Below are 14,829 nucleotides of genomic sequence, written 5' to 3' on the forward strand. Positions count from 1 at the left end.
GTGCAGAATATATGATGATGATGCAGACTTTCCCACACAGAAGCCCCATACATACTTAAATCTTTTTTTTAGTGGTGCATACTGCGTAAACAGCTAACATTGCTTTGAATTCCTTCTCTGGGACTTTCCCAACCCTATGGAATACTCTCCTGAGGACTGATCTACTTTTTTGGGATGTCAAAACTTTCTCCTTTTAAATTTTTCATGCTGAACTTAATTCTTGTAAAAACAGAAAAGGTAACAATACTGACAAGCACAGAATGATGCTTATTGCCAAGCACAGGCAAGCTGCAGGCAAAAGAATGAAAATTCTCTACACTGGCCTTAAGGGCAAATCATCTGTGACTTGGAAAAGCAAGCTTTTGGTCAGCTGATAGTTACATGCACAGAGTAGTTGGCTTCTGAGTTTCCATAAAGGTTACTAAAGGTATGGGTTCTGAATTGCAAATAAAGTGTTAACACTGAAATTTTGTTAGTTGGGCAATGTGTGGAATTCTGAACCATTTCAGGAACACATTTTATAGCAAGGTTAAGACAAGTATGTGGAAGCCTTTACTTTCTAGAAGATTAAGGACTGGGCTCCCTAGTTGTCTATGATTCATCAGCTATTAACTGAACTTGTGGCACCTTAGAGACTAACCAATTTATTTGAGCATAAGCTTTCGTGAGCTATAGCTCACTTCATCGGATGCATAAAGTGGAAAATACAGTGAGGATGTTTTTATACACACAGACCATGGGGGAAAAAAAAAAACATCCTCACTCTATTTTCCACTTTATGCATCCAATGAAGTGAGCTGTAGCTCACGAAAGCTTATGCTCAAATAAATTGGTTAGTCTCTAAGGTGCCACAAGTACTCCTTTTCTTTTTGTGAATGCAGACTAACACGGCTGTTACTCTGAAACCTGTTATTAACTGCACTGCCATTTATTACAGTTCCTAGAGTCTAGAATTTGAGTAGAGTCTAAAACTCCACAATTTCAGCCAGCTGTTTTCCTCCTCCATATACTTGTCAAAATGTAATGCCCATGAAAATGCTGTATTGGCAGTACTGAAGCGTGAAGTCCTCATTTTATCCATAAAACAGATACAGCGCAGACAGCAGCAATGGAGGCTTTCTCCCCATCCTGTAAACAGACCTCAGTGCTGACCTTGAGGGGCAAGAGGTTTTCCAATCTCCATGAAAAGTCATTCTTTGGCTATTCTGTTGATAATCCTAATAATATGGACCAGTTGGTGGTAGCTCTTTGGTTGTTTGAAGAAGTAATGAAATCCCCCTCTCGTTTTACATAGGCCTCTAGGCACACATCATGTGTGAACAACTCTCCCTCTCTAAGCATGACTGTATTGGAAATGATGAACTAGAGCTGAAAGCCTCCAAATACTAATTACCTGTCCCCTGAGCAATCACGTTCGCTGATCAGTGGGCTATGGAAAAATTAATGAAAGGTTCTGAACAAACATAGTGCCTCCAAAATAATCAGTTTTAGAGTTACAGTAGCACTACAAGTTAAGGTAAAAAATGGTACTAGTAATATTCAATATATATTACAAAAGTATGTTCTTTGGCTATAATATCTGGAACAATTAAAGCTCATTTCTTTGTTTGTTAGTGCATATAATTACATCCCAAAACATAAAGAAACATTAACCTTAAATTGCAAAAATCTGCCTAGCTTCTTACACTGTCACCCACCATTCCTATAAAAATATTTTATGGTCACTATTAGTTTTGGCATTTTAAAAATAAAACTTATCTTATAAGCTGAACTGCTCTGCCATTTTTTTCCTTTTTCATGTAATAACTTTGTACTTCTCAGTGCAAAACCCCATCTGTTTATTCTAACTGCCTGAGCTGTCTTACCTTATTTGAGTTGCAGCCTAGTTAAACTGCATTCCTGGTGTCTTGTTTTTCTGCCTGTGGTGTCTGGGATAAAGGAGAGGTAAGCAAGTTGGGAAGCCAGTTCAGTACATGGAAATGAAAGGATGCACCAGTCTCATGTTCTCAGAAACTGTTTTGAATTTTGCACTTGTTTGCCTCTCCTTTTGTTTGTTGCTGAAGATCTCTGGGTTCCTCAGTACAGTAGAACCTCAGAGTTATGGACACCTCGGGAATGGAGGTTGTCCATAACTCTGAAATGGTCCATAACTCTGAACAAGACTGTAGGTACTTCAGCCACAGGGGAATTGGTGCTGCAGCTTCGAGGTCAGGGCTCCTGGCAGAGGCCTCAGGGCTTCTGTCCCCTGGGAGCATGAGAGCTCAGGGCTTTAGATCTGGGGGGAGTGCTGGGGCTTGGGGCTTCAGCCCCATGGCTCCGTTCCCAGCTTCTGCCCCGTGGGAGGTACTGGGGATCAGGACTTGAGTTACGGGGGGAGCACTGAGGCTGAAAACAGTGCTCTCCTCATAGGTAAAGCCCCGGTGACCCCTGTGGGGCTGAAGCTGGAACGGATCCATGGGGCTGAAACCCTGAGCCTGGGCACCCCCATGGGGCTGAAGCCCAAGCCCCAGTGCTCCCCCTGGTCTTGCTCCTAAGGGTTAGAAGTCCCCAGCTGCACTCCTCCTCCCCCCCACCCCCCAGAACCCTGACACCCCCCCTCCTGCCGCTGCAGCCTCATCCGCCCCGTGGCTGAAGCCGTGAGCCCCAGGGCTAAAGCCCTGAGGCAGTACAGTATTTGCTGGGGGGTGGGGCGGTGGGGAAGGAGATTTGTCTCCACTGCTGCCTGATTGATGACTTCTGGGTTTTACAGCATGTCTGGTTGAACGCTAAGTCTGTAACTCTGAGGTTCTACTGTACATTGTTAGTTTGTAGAATACTGCAAGCGGTCAGCTCAAAATTCATGGGAAGCATGTTTTCCTAACTAAACTACCATATTTTTAAAGCCTCTGTATTTGCAACTACAGCTCATATCCTGATCTTTGTGCATGAAAATGAGGGACTTGGCATCATAGAGCTGTGGCTTTGAGGAGAGGTAAAATATACTGCAAGTTTCCTTCTTGGGACACACAGACTAAAGATCTGTTGGAAAATTTGACCTAAATCTCAGTGATGTTGGTACATCTGTCCATTACGTGGTATTGGCAGCGTGGCTTAGCTGGTTGCTATGCTGCCATTGGCTCCTTGTTTGCAGCTGCAGTCTGACAGCTGTCATTGGGTTTACAGATAATGTAGGGGAAGGTAAATGATTTCCATGCTATGGAAGTGAAATATGCCAGTTTTTCAAGGGCATAATGCAGCATAGACTGAGTGGATATACCTCACTATCGCATGCATCCCATGATTGCTACAGCAGGAGCTACCAGTGGTTAAGCAGTGGCCAGAGCACTTTGTAGAACCATCTTTGCCCTCTGCTCTGACTTCTGGGATGATTTTCGTTCAATTAGTGAATGTTTACTGCCCTACATGTCACTGTTCCTCTGAATAATGACATCCGATGAAGTGAGCTGTAGTTCACGAAAGTTTATGCTGAAATAAATTGGTTGGTCTGTAAGGTGCCACAAGTACTCCTTTTCTTTTTGTTCCTCTGAATAAACTCTTCCTTTGTTGGGATTTCTCACTTTTTCTTTTTAATCAGAATTTTCAATTTGGAGCAAACTTGGATATAGAAACTTTATACAAACTGTGTCTTGGAGAGTAGATTTTCCAACAGTTTTTTTGCTATTATCAAATAACTTTTCTCTAGTTTCTTTTAGCACTTACACTTTTTATAAGGGCCTTATCTTCAACATGTTTTAACATATTCTAAAATTCTAGTGTAGACAAGGCAGTGTAATCTTTAACATGTGCTAAACTGGACAGGCTGAAGCCTGCTAATATTCCGCTACACTACAATTTTAGAAAGTATTAGTTAGAACGTGTTAAATAACATACTCTAACAACATACCTCTAAATCTTTCTCCAGACTGAACCCAAATGGATGCAGACTAAGGTTTCTGCAGACTCATCTTGGTGCCTTTGTTTAATAAAAGCTAGAACAGGGATATAGTAAATGTCATAAGCATTATGGAAAGCTAAGGAGCCTAGGTTTGATTTATACAAAAATAGCACCACTAATTTTTAACCTAAATATTGCTGAATATATAGGGCATTAATTATGCTGCAAAACAGAATACAAGTGTCATTGCAGAAAGTAAAAGAATGTATATTACATTACATTTTATTTCCCCAAATCAATATTTTCATTTTATAACCTTTAACATAAGTTAGAAAACGACATGCCTTCAAGTTAAGAAGAAATTAAAGTAACTTGTGTTATATAATTACAAACATTAATGGTTGGGCTGAATAAATGTATTCAATTTAAAGCAAATTGATTTTATGGCAGAAAACATTAGGACTTGTTAATCAACATCCAAAATAATGGGAAGATGTATTTTAAAAACATAGATGACATCTACATTTGCATTGCTTTATAGATAAATTTAGTTTTATTCTGTGGAAGAGCTAAAAATGGATGAAAAAGGAGTGTGACGTAATGCAAGGCAAGGTAAAGTTGCTGGAGGTGCTGCCTTCTGACCTAACTGTCCTTATTAAATAAATAATGTAACCTAGAGCTAAAGATCAAATGGAACACAGGAAAATTTACTTCAGTGTCTGGAGCATGTCCAGTATTTGAAAAGAGCACACAAAAGGGATTGTGAGAGGATTGTGGTAGGTTCTTTCTTGGCCTAGTCAGCATTGCAGTTGGCTTGGGTGAGCAGTGGTGTTCCTTCTCCTTGCTTTCCCTGATGGGTCCTGGGGAGAACAGCAGGAAAAAGAAAATTGACAAAATCCAAAAGAGTCACAGGCAAATACATAAGCATTTCTATAAAGCATCTATTACTATACACTAAACAAGGACTGGAGATCTGATGTCAGACCCTTAAGAAACCCAGAAATTAAGTGAAAGAGCCCAAGATTTTTTGCCTTCCTCTCTCACGAATGGTAGACTGCACGCAAAGGTAATTTACAGAAAGCTGAGGGCTGTGGTTCCAGTGGTCTATCCCCATTTCTGTTCTATTTTTTTCCCCCTCAATGCAGTCTTGCTTTCTGATTAATCAGTTCTTCTAAATGTTGCAGTGTGATCCTTACTCTGTTATTAGGCATTCTAAAAAAGGAAGAGACTACCTCAGGAGCCAGGGATACCAGATGTCCCTGGCTCCTAAACACAGTGGCACAACTATGGATTGCCTCTTACACAGGGTGAAACATAAAGTCTCAGTCTTACCATGTGGTATTGCACTAGCTATCAATGCATTTTTAGTTCATTTTGAAAAAAATCTATATACCTTTCATTTGAGAGCTTCCTCAGATACTTTCCCAGCTTTCTTTGAAAGACTGAATATTCCCAACACTAGATCCTGGACTCCAGGCTGAGATGAATGAGCCAGATCTTGGATTACATAACACACATGGTATTTTTCTCTTCCCTAAGTGGATGACTTAAGTAACAAACAGGCATAGCAGAAATATTATAATTGTTTATTGCAAAGTAGAACTCAGACTTATATTGGGCAGAGGGTTGTGTGGGCAGAGGGCAAAGTTATAAATTCACTCATATAAAAAATAAAAACTATCTAGAAGGGGACACTGTGACACATTTTCAGGGTTATCCCGGTTATCCTGGGTGAATTACTGCCACCTGTTTACAGTGGGAGGGAGCTCTGTTTGTGCACCACCAGAGTTACTAGGGTCCCCAGTTACTAGGACCACAGGCACTCTCCTCCAGGCTCTGCGAGCCCCTGTCTTTTCCCTGTGGAAGCTAGCAATTTACACACTCTACTGGGTTACATTTAAGTGTCCAGTTCCCTACCTTCTGGGCACGTGCAATATACACATTTGTTGGCTCTGTGGCAACAGTGCACTTTGGGTTCACTGGTTTAGTAAAGGAATGCTTAACTGTATTATGCTGTTTAGAACACAAGAATGGCCTTACTGTGCAGACCAAAGGTCCATGTAGCCCAGTATCCTGTCTTCTGAAAGTAACCAATGCCAGGTGCCCCAGAGGGAATGAACAGAACAGGTAATCATCAAGTGATACATCCCCTGTCGCCCATTCCCAGCTTCTGGCAAACAGAGGCTAGGGACATCCCTGCCCATGCTGGCTAATAGCCATTGATGGACCTATCCTCCATGAATTTATCTAGTTCTTTTTTTGAATGCTTGGCCTTTACAACATCCTCTGGCAAAGAGTTCCACAGGTTGACTGTGTGTTGTGTAAAAAAATACTTCCTTTTGTTTGTTTTAAACCTGCTGCCTATTAATCTCATATAGTGGCCTCTAGTTCTTATGTTATGAGAAAGAGTAAACAACACTCCCTTATCTACTTTCTCTACACCAGTTATGATTTTATAGACCTCAATCATATAACTGCAGGATGGAGCAGCGTGGGGGGAGGGCACCTGAACACATGCTGCCGGCTGTGCGGACTCTGCTAATCAGCTGGACAGCATTTGAATCTCTCCTGGGCAGCCTCCCAAGCATGCAGCTTACAGGGAACACAGCCCAAGAGATAATGCATGTCCACCCAGAGGTGCATGGTGTAATAATTGCGCGAAATATGGACATTTTGCTGCTGTTTGCCGCACCAAAGCGGTCAGGGAATTGATTCATATTACAGACAATGAAGAGCCATTTCTTCTAGGATCTATCACTTGTGATGACATGGAGTCTGCCTGGAGAGTGAAATTGAATATTCATGGCAAGACTTAACTTAAAACTGACTTAGGTGCTGAAGGGATTAGAAGGGACTGAAAATCACCTTCAACACTTCCCAGAGCTGAAGTCACCTGATACAGCTCCAACTAGCTCTGGAGGTTTCTGATCTGTATGGGCCAGTTCACCACAGAAAAAATTTACAAAGTCAAAAGCTGTGTATTCAGTGTGTATGTGATCAAAGGACCACAGAACAGCAGCGTTTGCAGCTTGGCAGCCATGATGGGCCTGGTGAGAAAGGTGGAAGAACTCGATGGAATATTTGGTGATACTGGAGTTTTGAAAGGAGATCCAGTACAAATAACCTTAAGAGAGAATGCTGAATGATCTAGTGTACATACACCTTGTGGGATTTCTACCTCATTACTTTATAAAATGGAAACTGATTTAGAGAATGGAGTGGATCGGTTTAACTGAGAAAATCTCTGAGCCAACAGCGTGGTGTTCCCAAATGGTACCAGTTGTTATAAAGAAAAATGATAAAAATATGAATCTGTGTGGATCTTAAAAGACTTAATGAAGCTGTTGTGAGAGAAAAATATATCCCTTTCAATATTTGATGATTTCCTCTCCAAAGTGAAAGAAGCTACAGTATTCTCCAAGTTGGATGCCTTGAAATGATTCTAGCAGATTCCTTTAGAATTTGGTTTCAAAGATTGCCTTCTGGGGCACGTGAAATGTTCCAAAGAAACATGGCAGAACTGGTAACAAACACAAATGAAGTTGTAGTTTTCATAGATGATATTCTGATATATCTGATTCGATGGAAGAACGTAACAAAATCCTCAATGAAGTCCTAAACCTAATTAGTCCGTCTGGAAAAATACCCCAAATCGAGTTTTGGGGGCACACAACCAAAAATGGAACCAGCCATAATCCTGAGAAAGTAAAAGCAATTTGAGAATTGAAGACACCAGCTAATATATCAGAATTGAGACATATATTGGGGATGTTAATTACCTTGGTCGATACCCAGAAGACCTTTCTACTATGACAGAACCACCGAATGAATTGTTAAAGTCCAGCACATCTTGTCTGTGGGGGGCAACAGCTCCCACCTTTTCACCACTAGAATAAGAGTATGGTTGGGTGTTTTGAGGGGCCTGCTGTGAGTATTGTGCTAGCCACCTCTTGGAGGATGGAAAAGAATTCTTTCAGCGGCATATTGGCCTGGGCTGAATGTTTTCTTTTAACCTTTCCCACAGCAACCCAGTGATTGGCTAGGACATAAAGTTCATGTTATCTCAGCTTGGCAGGTATGAGGCAAATACTCATTCAGTAGGGGGCCTGGTTCCCTGATATACCAGAATTTAGGGAAAGGCATCCCCTAAAGAAGCTGGGGCATAGGGTTGGGGCTCCTGTGAGGAGACAACCCCATTTCCCCTGCCTCTTAGCTTTCATATGAAGGGAGGATGGTAGGGTCCCAGCAATGGTGCTAAGACAAGGTTATCAGGGTGGAGGAATGGGGAGCGGATGGTAGCCCTCTGCCAAGTGGAAGAGATTATGGAAGGAAGGACGACTTGCTCTGGAAAATTTATTGTTGGATAGATCTCACATGCATTTAAGTTAATAAAGTTACAGCCTAGTTAAACCACTTCCCTTGAGTCTTGTCTGTCTTTCTGAATGTCTGGGACAATTGACCTCAAGTCAATGGGCAAATACAGTTTTGCAGTATTGATGTGTTACTGATATGCACCTAACGTTATCCACATGTTAATGCAAGTGGTTAGATGCTGTGTTTCATGTTGTACACCAGTCACTTCACAAATATGATCTTCCTGTCTGAGTATACTGTATGGGTGAATGGATTTTCCAGGAATGGTCTTAGTCTAATTAGAGAATCTTTTCTTTAATAGGGGCTTTAGTTTTCTGTGGAGTACCAACACTTTTGGTTGTACTTTATGGAGTTGTGTAGTTTAATGATTTACAGTACACTACACAGCACTATATACAGCAATTTGTCTGCCTTGGGCTGTGAAAGATGTGAGCATATATTTTAAATTATAGTGTACACACTGCTGTGTGTGTAATATGGGATAGAGGACAGAGAGACATATAAGCAGTTTGCAAGGACAAACATGGAGAGAAAGAGATTCAATTTTAGGAAGGTAATGAGATGCTACTAAAGCTGCAGTAAGTGAGCAGAATAAAGTTGGAAGTCTCCCCACAGTCATTTCCATTTACAGTACCTCTGAAGTGGGCATGAGCTCTGTTGCAATTGTTGTAACTTGAGGATGCTGGTTATCTTGATGGAAGAATTGTCTTATATTCGAATGGGGCCCACTGAGCAGTGGTTAAGTGTGTATGTGAATGAGGGGTTGTGGTTGGGAGAAATCAGGAATAGGCCTCTTGTTATAGCTTGTGGTTAGGAGAAGTCAGGAATTGAACCTCTTGTTATAGCTTGTTCACTTACTGTGCTTTTTCAATTAAACTATAATAGTTTTCAATTCCTTAACATTTAGAAATAGAAATTAAACTGTTAAAATATGGTATAGAGGTGAATGTGGCTAGGATGGGGCTTAAGGGGTTTTAAGATCTCCAAACTAGAAAAAAATCATTAGTTTGGCAGATAGGCGGACTGTGGGGAGGGGAGAAGAATCTTAGATGTGAGTCACATTTACCATGCGCAGAATAGTAAAATGTCCAAAGTATCACAGACATGTTTTTTTCTATGCTTACCACTTGGCATTTGAAACCAAAAACAATTCAAGGTGCACTGATCATTTGAATGGTGATATTTGTGCATGTATGAGCAGAGACTGAAAATTACATATGTCATTGGTCTAGTACTCTATATTTAGTCTGAGAACATCGCCAAAAAGGAACTTCTGGCCTAAGAGACCAATAATCGAATCCAGATCCAGTATCGTATGAACCACTGGGGCTAGAAATGAATACTGTATCCCAGAGTGTACTCTGCTTCCCAGTAGTCAGCCTCATTATTTTCTTGTCCTGGCAGGTCATGAGAAACTGAATCATAAATTCACACAATTCTGATTACCATCTTGACTGTAGGCATCCAGGCCAATTCTGACTTGATTTTAGTGATTGCCATTTTGAGAAATGTCCCACAGTATCACAGGGGCACTGATTGGAGTCATCTGGGGAGGACTGTCTGGTCTCATTGCTGACTGGACAGTTATGGGCCATTGTCTTAAAGTAAGCCTTTTGACTTGTTGATTATACTACCGCTGCACAGACCACTTACTGGACCTCTGTCTGTGGGGATGCTATTTGATGCCCCAATTTAGCAAAGCACTTAAGTATAGTTTAAATTTACCATGAGAACTTGAGTCATTTCACTGAGTTTGTGGAATTAAGAGAGGTAATTTTAAATTGGAATCCATGTAATTTTATTTGAAAAATTACTATATATATTTGGTTTAGAGAAACAAGAAATGGTAGGGCAGCTCTTACTAATCGTTTACCTGCGGACGTGGTTGGTAAACAAACTGGCCCGGCCCGCCAGTTCCCTGAACAAGTGGCGGCCCAGGTTTGAGAAACACTGCATTAGAAGAAGCCATTTAAGGAACTGTCTTGAGGTAGGCCAATTAATCAATATTCAGAATGTCAAATACCATTATTTCTCTGTTTCTCTGTTGACCAGTTTTTAACCCCTTGTCCTCTCCGGGGTACATGGCCTAACCATATGGTGATTAATGGGAGAAACTGTTAGTCTTTTAAGTTACAACAGCATTTCAGTATTCCAACAAAATCATTCCAAGAGTTTTAAATATAATTCATTGGCATGGTCTTAGTTAACCTCCTCTTAGTTAACCAATTCATGCTGACGTTTTGGGGAGGTTTCCTTAGGTTGGTTTCTTCTTGAGTCTTCTCTGTTTTTCTTATCTGTCTGGAGCAGCTTGCTTGTAGTGAAGAACAGGATTAGTTGTGGAGTGCTTGCTCTCTAAGCAGAGTAGGACGGGGTGTGAGTTTGGGGTCACTTCAGAATTATTTAAAACCTTCTCCTTATTTTCATGAAGTTATAGGTAAATACTCTTCTTTTCAGACTTGTTTAGATTCATATTGGTTGCTGTCACTCTTTCATTGGCTCCATGCCTTTGGGGTTGGTTTAGGTGACACTTACAGCTCCTGAACAAGCATTGTTTTATGCATATGCAAAGTTTCTTTAATTGCCTTTATTCTTTAGGCAGGACAGATTCAGATAACTTGTAAAGTTAGTGTTAAGTATTTCTTTTTATAAGTCTTTTTTCTGAGATATTCTTTTAATTTTATCAGAGATTGACAGGAAATGAAATTCTGTTTCTAAAAAGTCCACGCCGTCCTCCTGTTCTCTATATGAGAGTTAATAGTTCTCAAAACAGTTTTTAAAATTAAATAACTTGTATAAGGACTTGAGCTTAAGATGTTGCTTCTATGTGATAATTTTTGGAAAGATGATCTTTCTCATCTTCCTGAGTGGATTGAAAAAATTTTGAGCACTGCCAGTAACTAACTAATTCCCCATTAATATACGTATTCTATACTTAAATAGCTGTTTACATTAATAATTAGTTTAGCATCAAATAGCACTCCTATATTTGTACATAAAGCACCTTATTATTCCTATAACAATGATATCAGGCAGTTACTATAAGAAGCCTGCATTTAGATACAAAATATTTGCAAATGTTCATATTAAAAGAAGCTTAGGCCATCAGCATTTGAGAAAAAACACACGTTTTCACCTTTAAATGGAACATGAGTTGAACGTAACCAGTATTTTCTGTAAAACATTTCCTACCAGAAATATTTTCCAAGTTTGAAGAACATTTATGGTGGGAAATATTTTACAGAAGATACTGGAGCAATATTTAGTTAAAATAGGTAGTGATGTAAATTTTGTAACTTGGTTATCTGTTATTTGTGAGATTGTGAAGCTTTTTAATTATTTGCTGTGTGTGGTTCTGTTCTCTTTCTGTATTAGGGAATGTTGAATTATTGTGTCAGGGGCTTGTTGGTTTTCATTTGTGGTGTGGATAGTCCTTTCACAGGATCATTAAATGATAAAGCTAATTTAAGTATCAGTTGAGGAAGGAAGTTGGATGGTTTGGAGTTGGGCGGATTATTTTATTATACCACAAGTATTGGTGAAACTCAGTGAGAGGTTGCCTTGATTTTGCTTGGGTTTGGCTCTAACTAATTACATGGGAACAGAGCTTTAACAACTCATGACCTGAGTCAGATGGACAGATGCTGTGAGGCTGAGAGCTGATTTAGTCTGGGAACAGTGCAACACACCTTTGATATTGAAATCAGGTGATTTATGTTTAATTTGGGTTTAGGGGTTACCTGTGGTCGGGTGAGCAATGCTTTTTCCTCTTTGCTATGGGCTGCTGACTTTTTTTGTTTTATGGTGGCTGTTTCCAATAAAGTTGAAGCCACTGTGCCATATTCTCTGGAATTGTTGTCATTCTACTTGACAGACGTACCCATAGCTGAATTATTTTATGGAAGTAAGTGACGCCCACATTTTATGATCCAATATATTGACTGATCGTGGCTAGGAAAGCTTAAGTGAACCATTGTGTGTACTTCCATGGTTAATTAACTTTTCCAAGAGATGATCTTGGACCAGTGATCAGAAAGTCAACTGCCAGTTCAAAATTTTTTCTATTATTTGCCAGTTTAACTCCTACTTTCAAAGTACTTCTCATATAGTTTGGCTGTTGGACCAATCTGAAAACATTTGTATATGGAATAGGCTGATAAATACATACTTGATGATTTTCACCTGATCAAAGCCGCATGTTTATTCTGTATAGAGGATATCAGACGCAACCAAACTCTGCCGTAAACATGTAAAGTGAAATAGAAGCTGATTGTGCACACACATCACATATGCTATTAAATCCAAAAATTACAAGCTAATTAACATCTATGGTAAATCTGTGAAGTAAATAACAAAATGCTAATTCATTTTTATATTATACCATGTGCTGCTAAATTAGGAAAGGAAGAATAATCTTTCTGCATTAAAGTAATCTTAAATTTTCAAGCTGCAATTAACACTAAAAAAGAATGGGTTACTACCAATGCTTTTTCTTCTCACAGATCTGTTGTGACTAGACTTTAATAAAATTTTTTTAAAAAGTTTCTTGAAATCAAAGATTGAAATATTTCCAAATACAGTATTTTCATAAATGAGATAAATATTGCATTTATGAATGCATATTTCTTTGAATTATAAACTGATTTAAGTGTAATGATATATGACTAAAATAAACTGTCTCATTCCTGCAACTCAACGCAAATATGAAAAATGCATCTTAAACTCATATTTTTCAGTTGAACTCTTGTTTTGTGAAACAATCAAAGAAAATAATCCTACATGAAAGTTATGTTGCTTTGGTGTATGTGTTAGTCTTATTTGGAAATAAAAGTAGAAATCAATATCTGCATTTCTTTTAACTGGAATAACTCTATACAGATATAATTACATACAGGTATTGCCAAACTCTAGAAATTCAAAAGAGTATTGGTGACTAAAACATTCTTAAACTACAATTTATATTATATTAATTGGTTTTTAAAACTAAAAGTAAAATAAAGCACTTTCTTTTCTTAAAAGTAAATAAACTCCTAATTTTTCCTCATGTTGTTTTACAGTGTACTTTATATTAATAACCATATAACCATTCAGCTATTTTGTCCATGCAGAATTATTATTGTTTCATAATTGTAGCGCTAAACATTAATCCATTTCTTTGCGTACATTTTAGGTATGCTATCCCTCCAGAACATGGAAAACGGCTTGAAAGACTAGCTCAAGGTAATATTTTCAACATTTCTAATCAAAGATGTTTGTTTCAAAGGTCCTTGATTTTCAGGAGTTTCTTTGATTTCAGGTAAAATAATTTTACAATCTCAGCTCTCCTGTTTTAATATGGTTTCATCCTCCTTAAAATGGTGGCATCTAAAATGCCTGAAACATGGTAGATGAATATTATTCAAAATGTTTGTGTGTGTGTGTGGGGGGGCGGAATTTAAAAGCAATTGAAGCTTGGTTTTTAAAACTTAATCTTTTTCTTGACTTATTTTTTTTACTATATTATAGATACTTGTTTTGTCTCCAGATTAAAATTGAGAATTATGGATAAACAAATAATTAGACCCATTTCTGGGACTGGTACCACATGAGCTGTAGCTCTTTGAGATGATATTTTCACCAATTACATCTGAAATATGGTTAAGCATGTTTTAGTCAGGTGCTGTAGGCCAAAGATATTTCTAGGTTTATAGGTTTAAATATTTATAGGTTTATAGGTTTAAATATTTGGTTTAAAGAGCATGATGAGATGCAAATTTCCAAAAGTATATGTACGTTTTTGTTTATACACAAACTGTGTGTGCAAAAGAATCTGATGCATACGTGCAAGTAGGGCATTTGCGCACACACATACAATTATGCATACATTTGGGTTTTATTCGCCCTTGAGTTAATTCTACACTAGCCCCTGAGAACAGTAATATGTGGCATAGGTGAACTGAATTATTGACACATAATACTAATGTCCTGTGTATTTGTGATCATTAAACTATGGTACCATGGCCAAATTCCATCTTGGCTAATTACTTTCTACCTACTTAAATTCCCCTTGTAGTTCCAGTTGAGAGAGCTTTCCTCATTTTCTCCTTTTCAAATCCCATTTAGCCTTATTGCTGGTGCAGGAGGCCTGCTATTTACCACCATAGAGTTCACTGCAGTTCATTTGTGAAGTGAGTGATCCTTAGTATAGGAAGGACCGGCAGCGTCGCCTGTTATTGAGGTTGCCTGACACTTACCATTATAAGCCCTTGTGTTCAGTTACTTATAATTTGGCAAAACTTTTACCATTTGATCTGAATTTTTCCATTTTTGGTGTCTGCCTCAGGCTGGTTGTAGGGTTTTTATTGTTTGAAATTAAAAAACAAAACAAGCAAAAAGGTTGAGCCATTTGCAAGAATGAGGCTAGGGAATTATATGTTGTTTTGCCATGTTAAAAAAGTCCTGAGACTTTTTTTTTTAAATTCTCTAGTGCATCCAGATGTTTGAGCAGAGACAGGAAATTTGGTAGGGTGTGGGGGAGTGGCCTTTGTGACAGGGATGTGCCTTTTGCAGTCCATGTGAAAATTTGCCCAAGTCATAAGCTTTTA

At 38.8% G+C, this 14,829-nt stretch overlaps 1 protein-coding gene across 26 annotated transcripts in view; it reads left to right on the top strand.

Moving 5' to 3' along the window:
* The window catches only part of KDM4C (lysine demethylase 4C), a 446,017-nt gene that overhangs the window by 82,366 nt on the left and 348,822 nt on the right, over positions 1 to 14,829 (top strand). For all 26 annotated transcript variants that reach the window (XR_006291311.1, XR_006291312.1, XM_043547717.1 and 23 more), the window contains one exon: positions 13,416 to 13,465. Coding sequence is in view for 24 of the 26 variants with exons in the window: in XM_043547717.1 (XP_043403652.1) it covers positions 13,416 to 13,465 (50 nt within the window). In the remaining 2 variants the exon portion in view is untranslated. The remainder of the gene's footprint in view (positions 1 to 13,415; positions 13,466 to 14,829) is intronic.

Source organism: Chelonia mydas, chromosome 5 (genome assembly GCF_015237465.2).
Source record: "Chelonia mydas isolate rCheMyd1 chromosome 5, rCheMyd1.pri.v2, whole genome shotgun sequence".
Taxonomy (NCBI): domain Eukaryota; kingdom Metazoa; phylum Chordata; order Testudines; family Cheloniidae; genus Chelonia; species Chelonia mydas.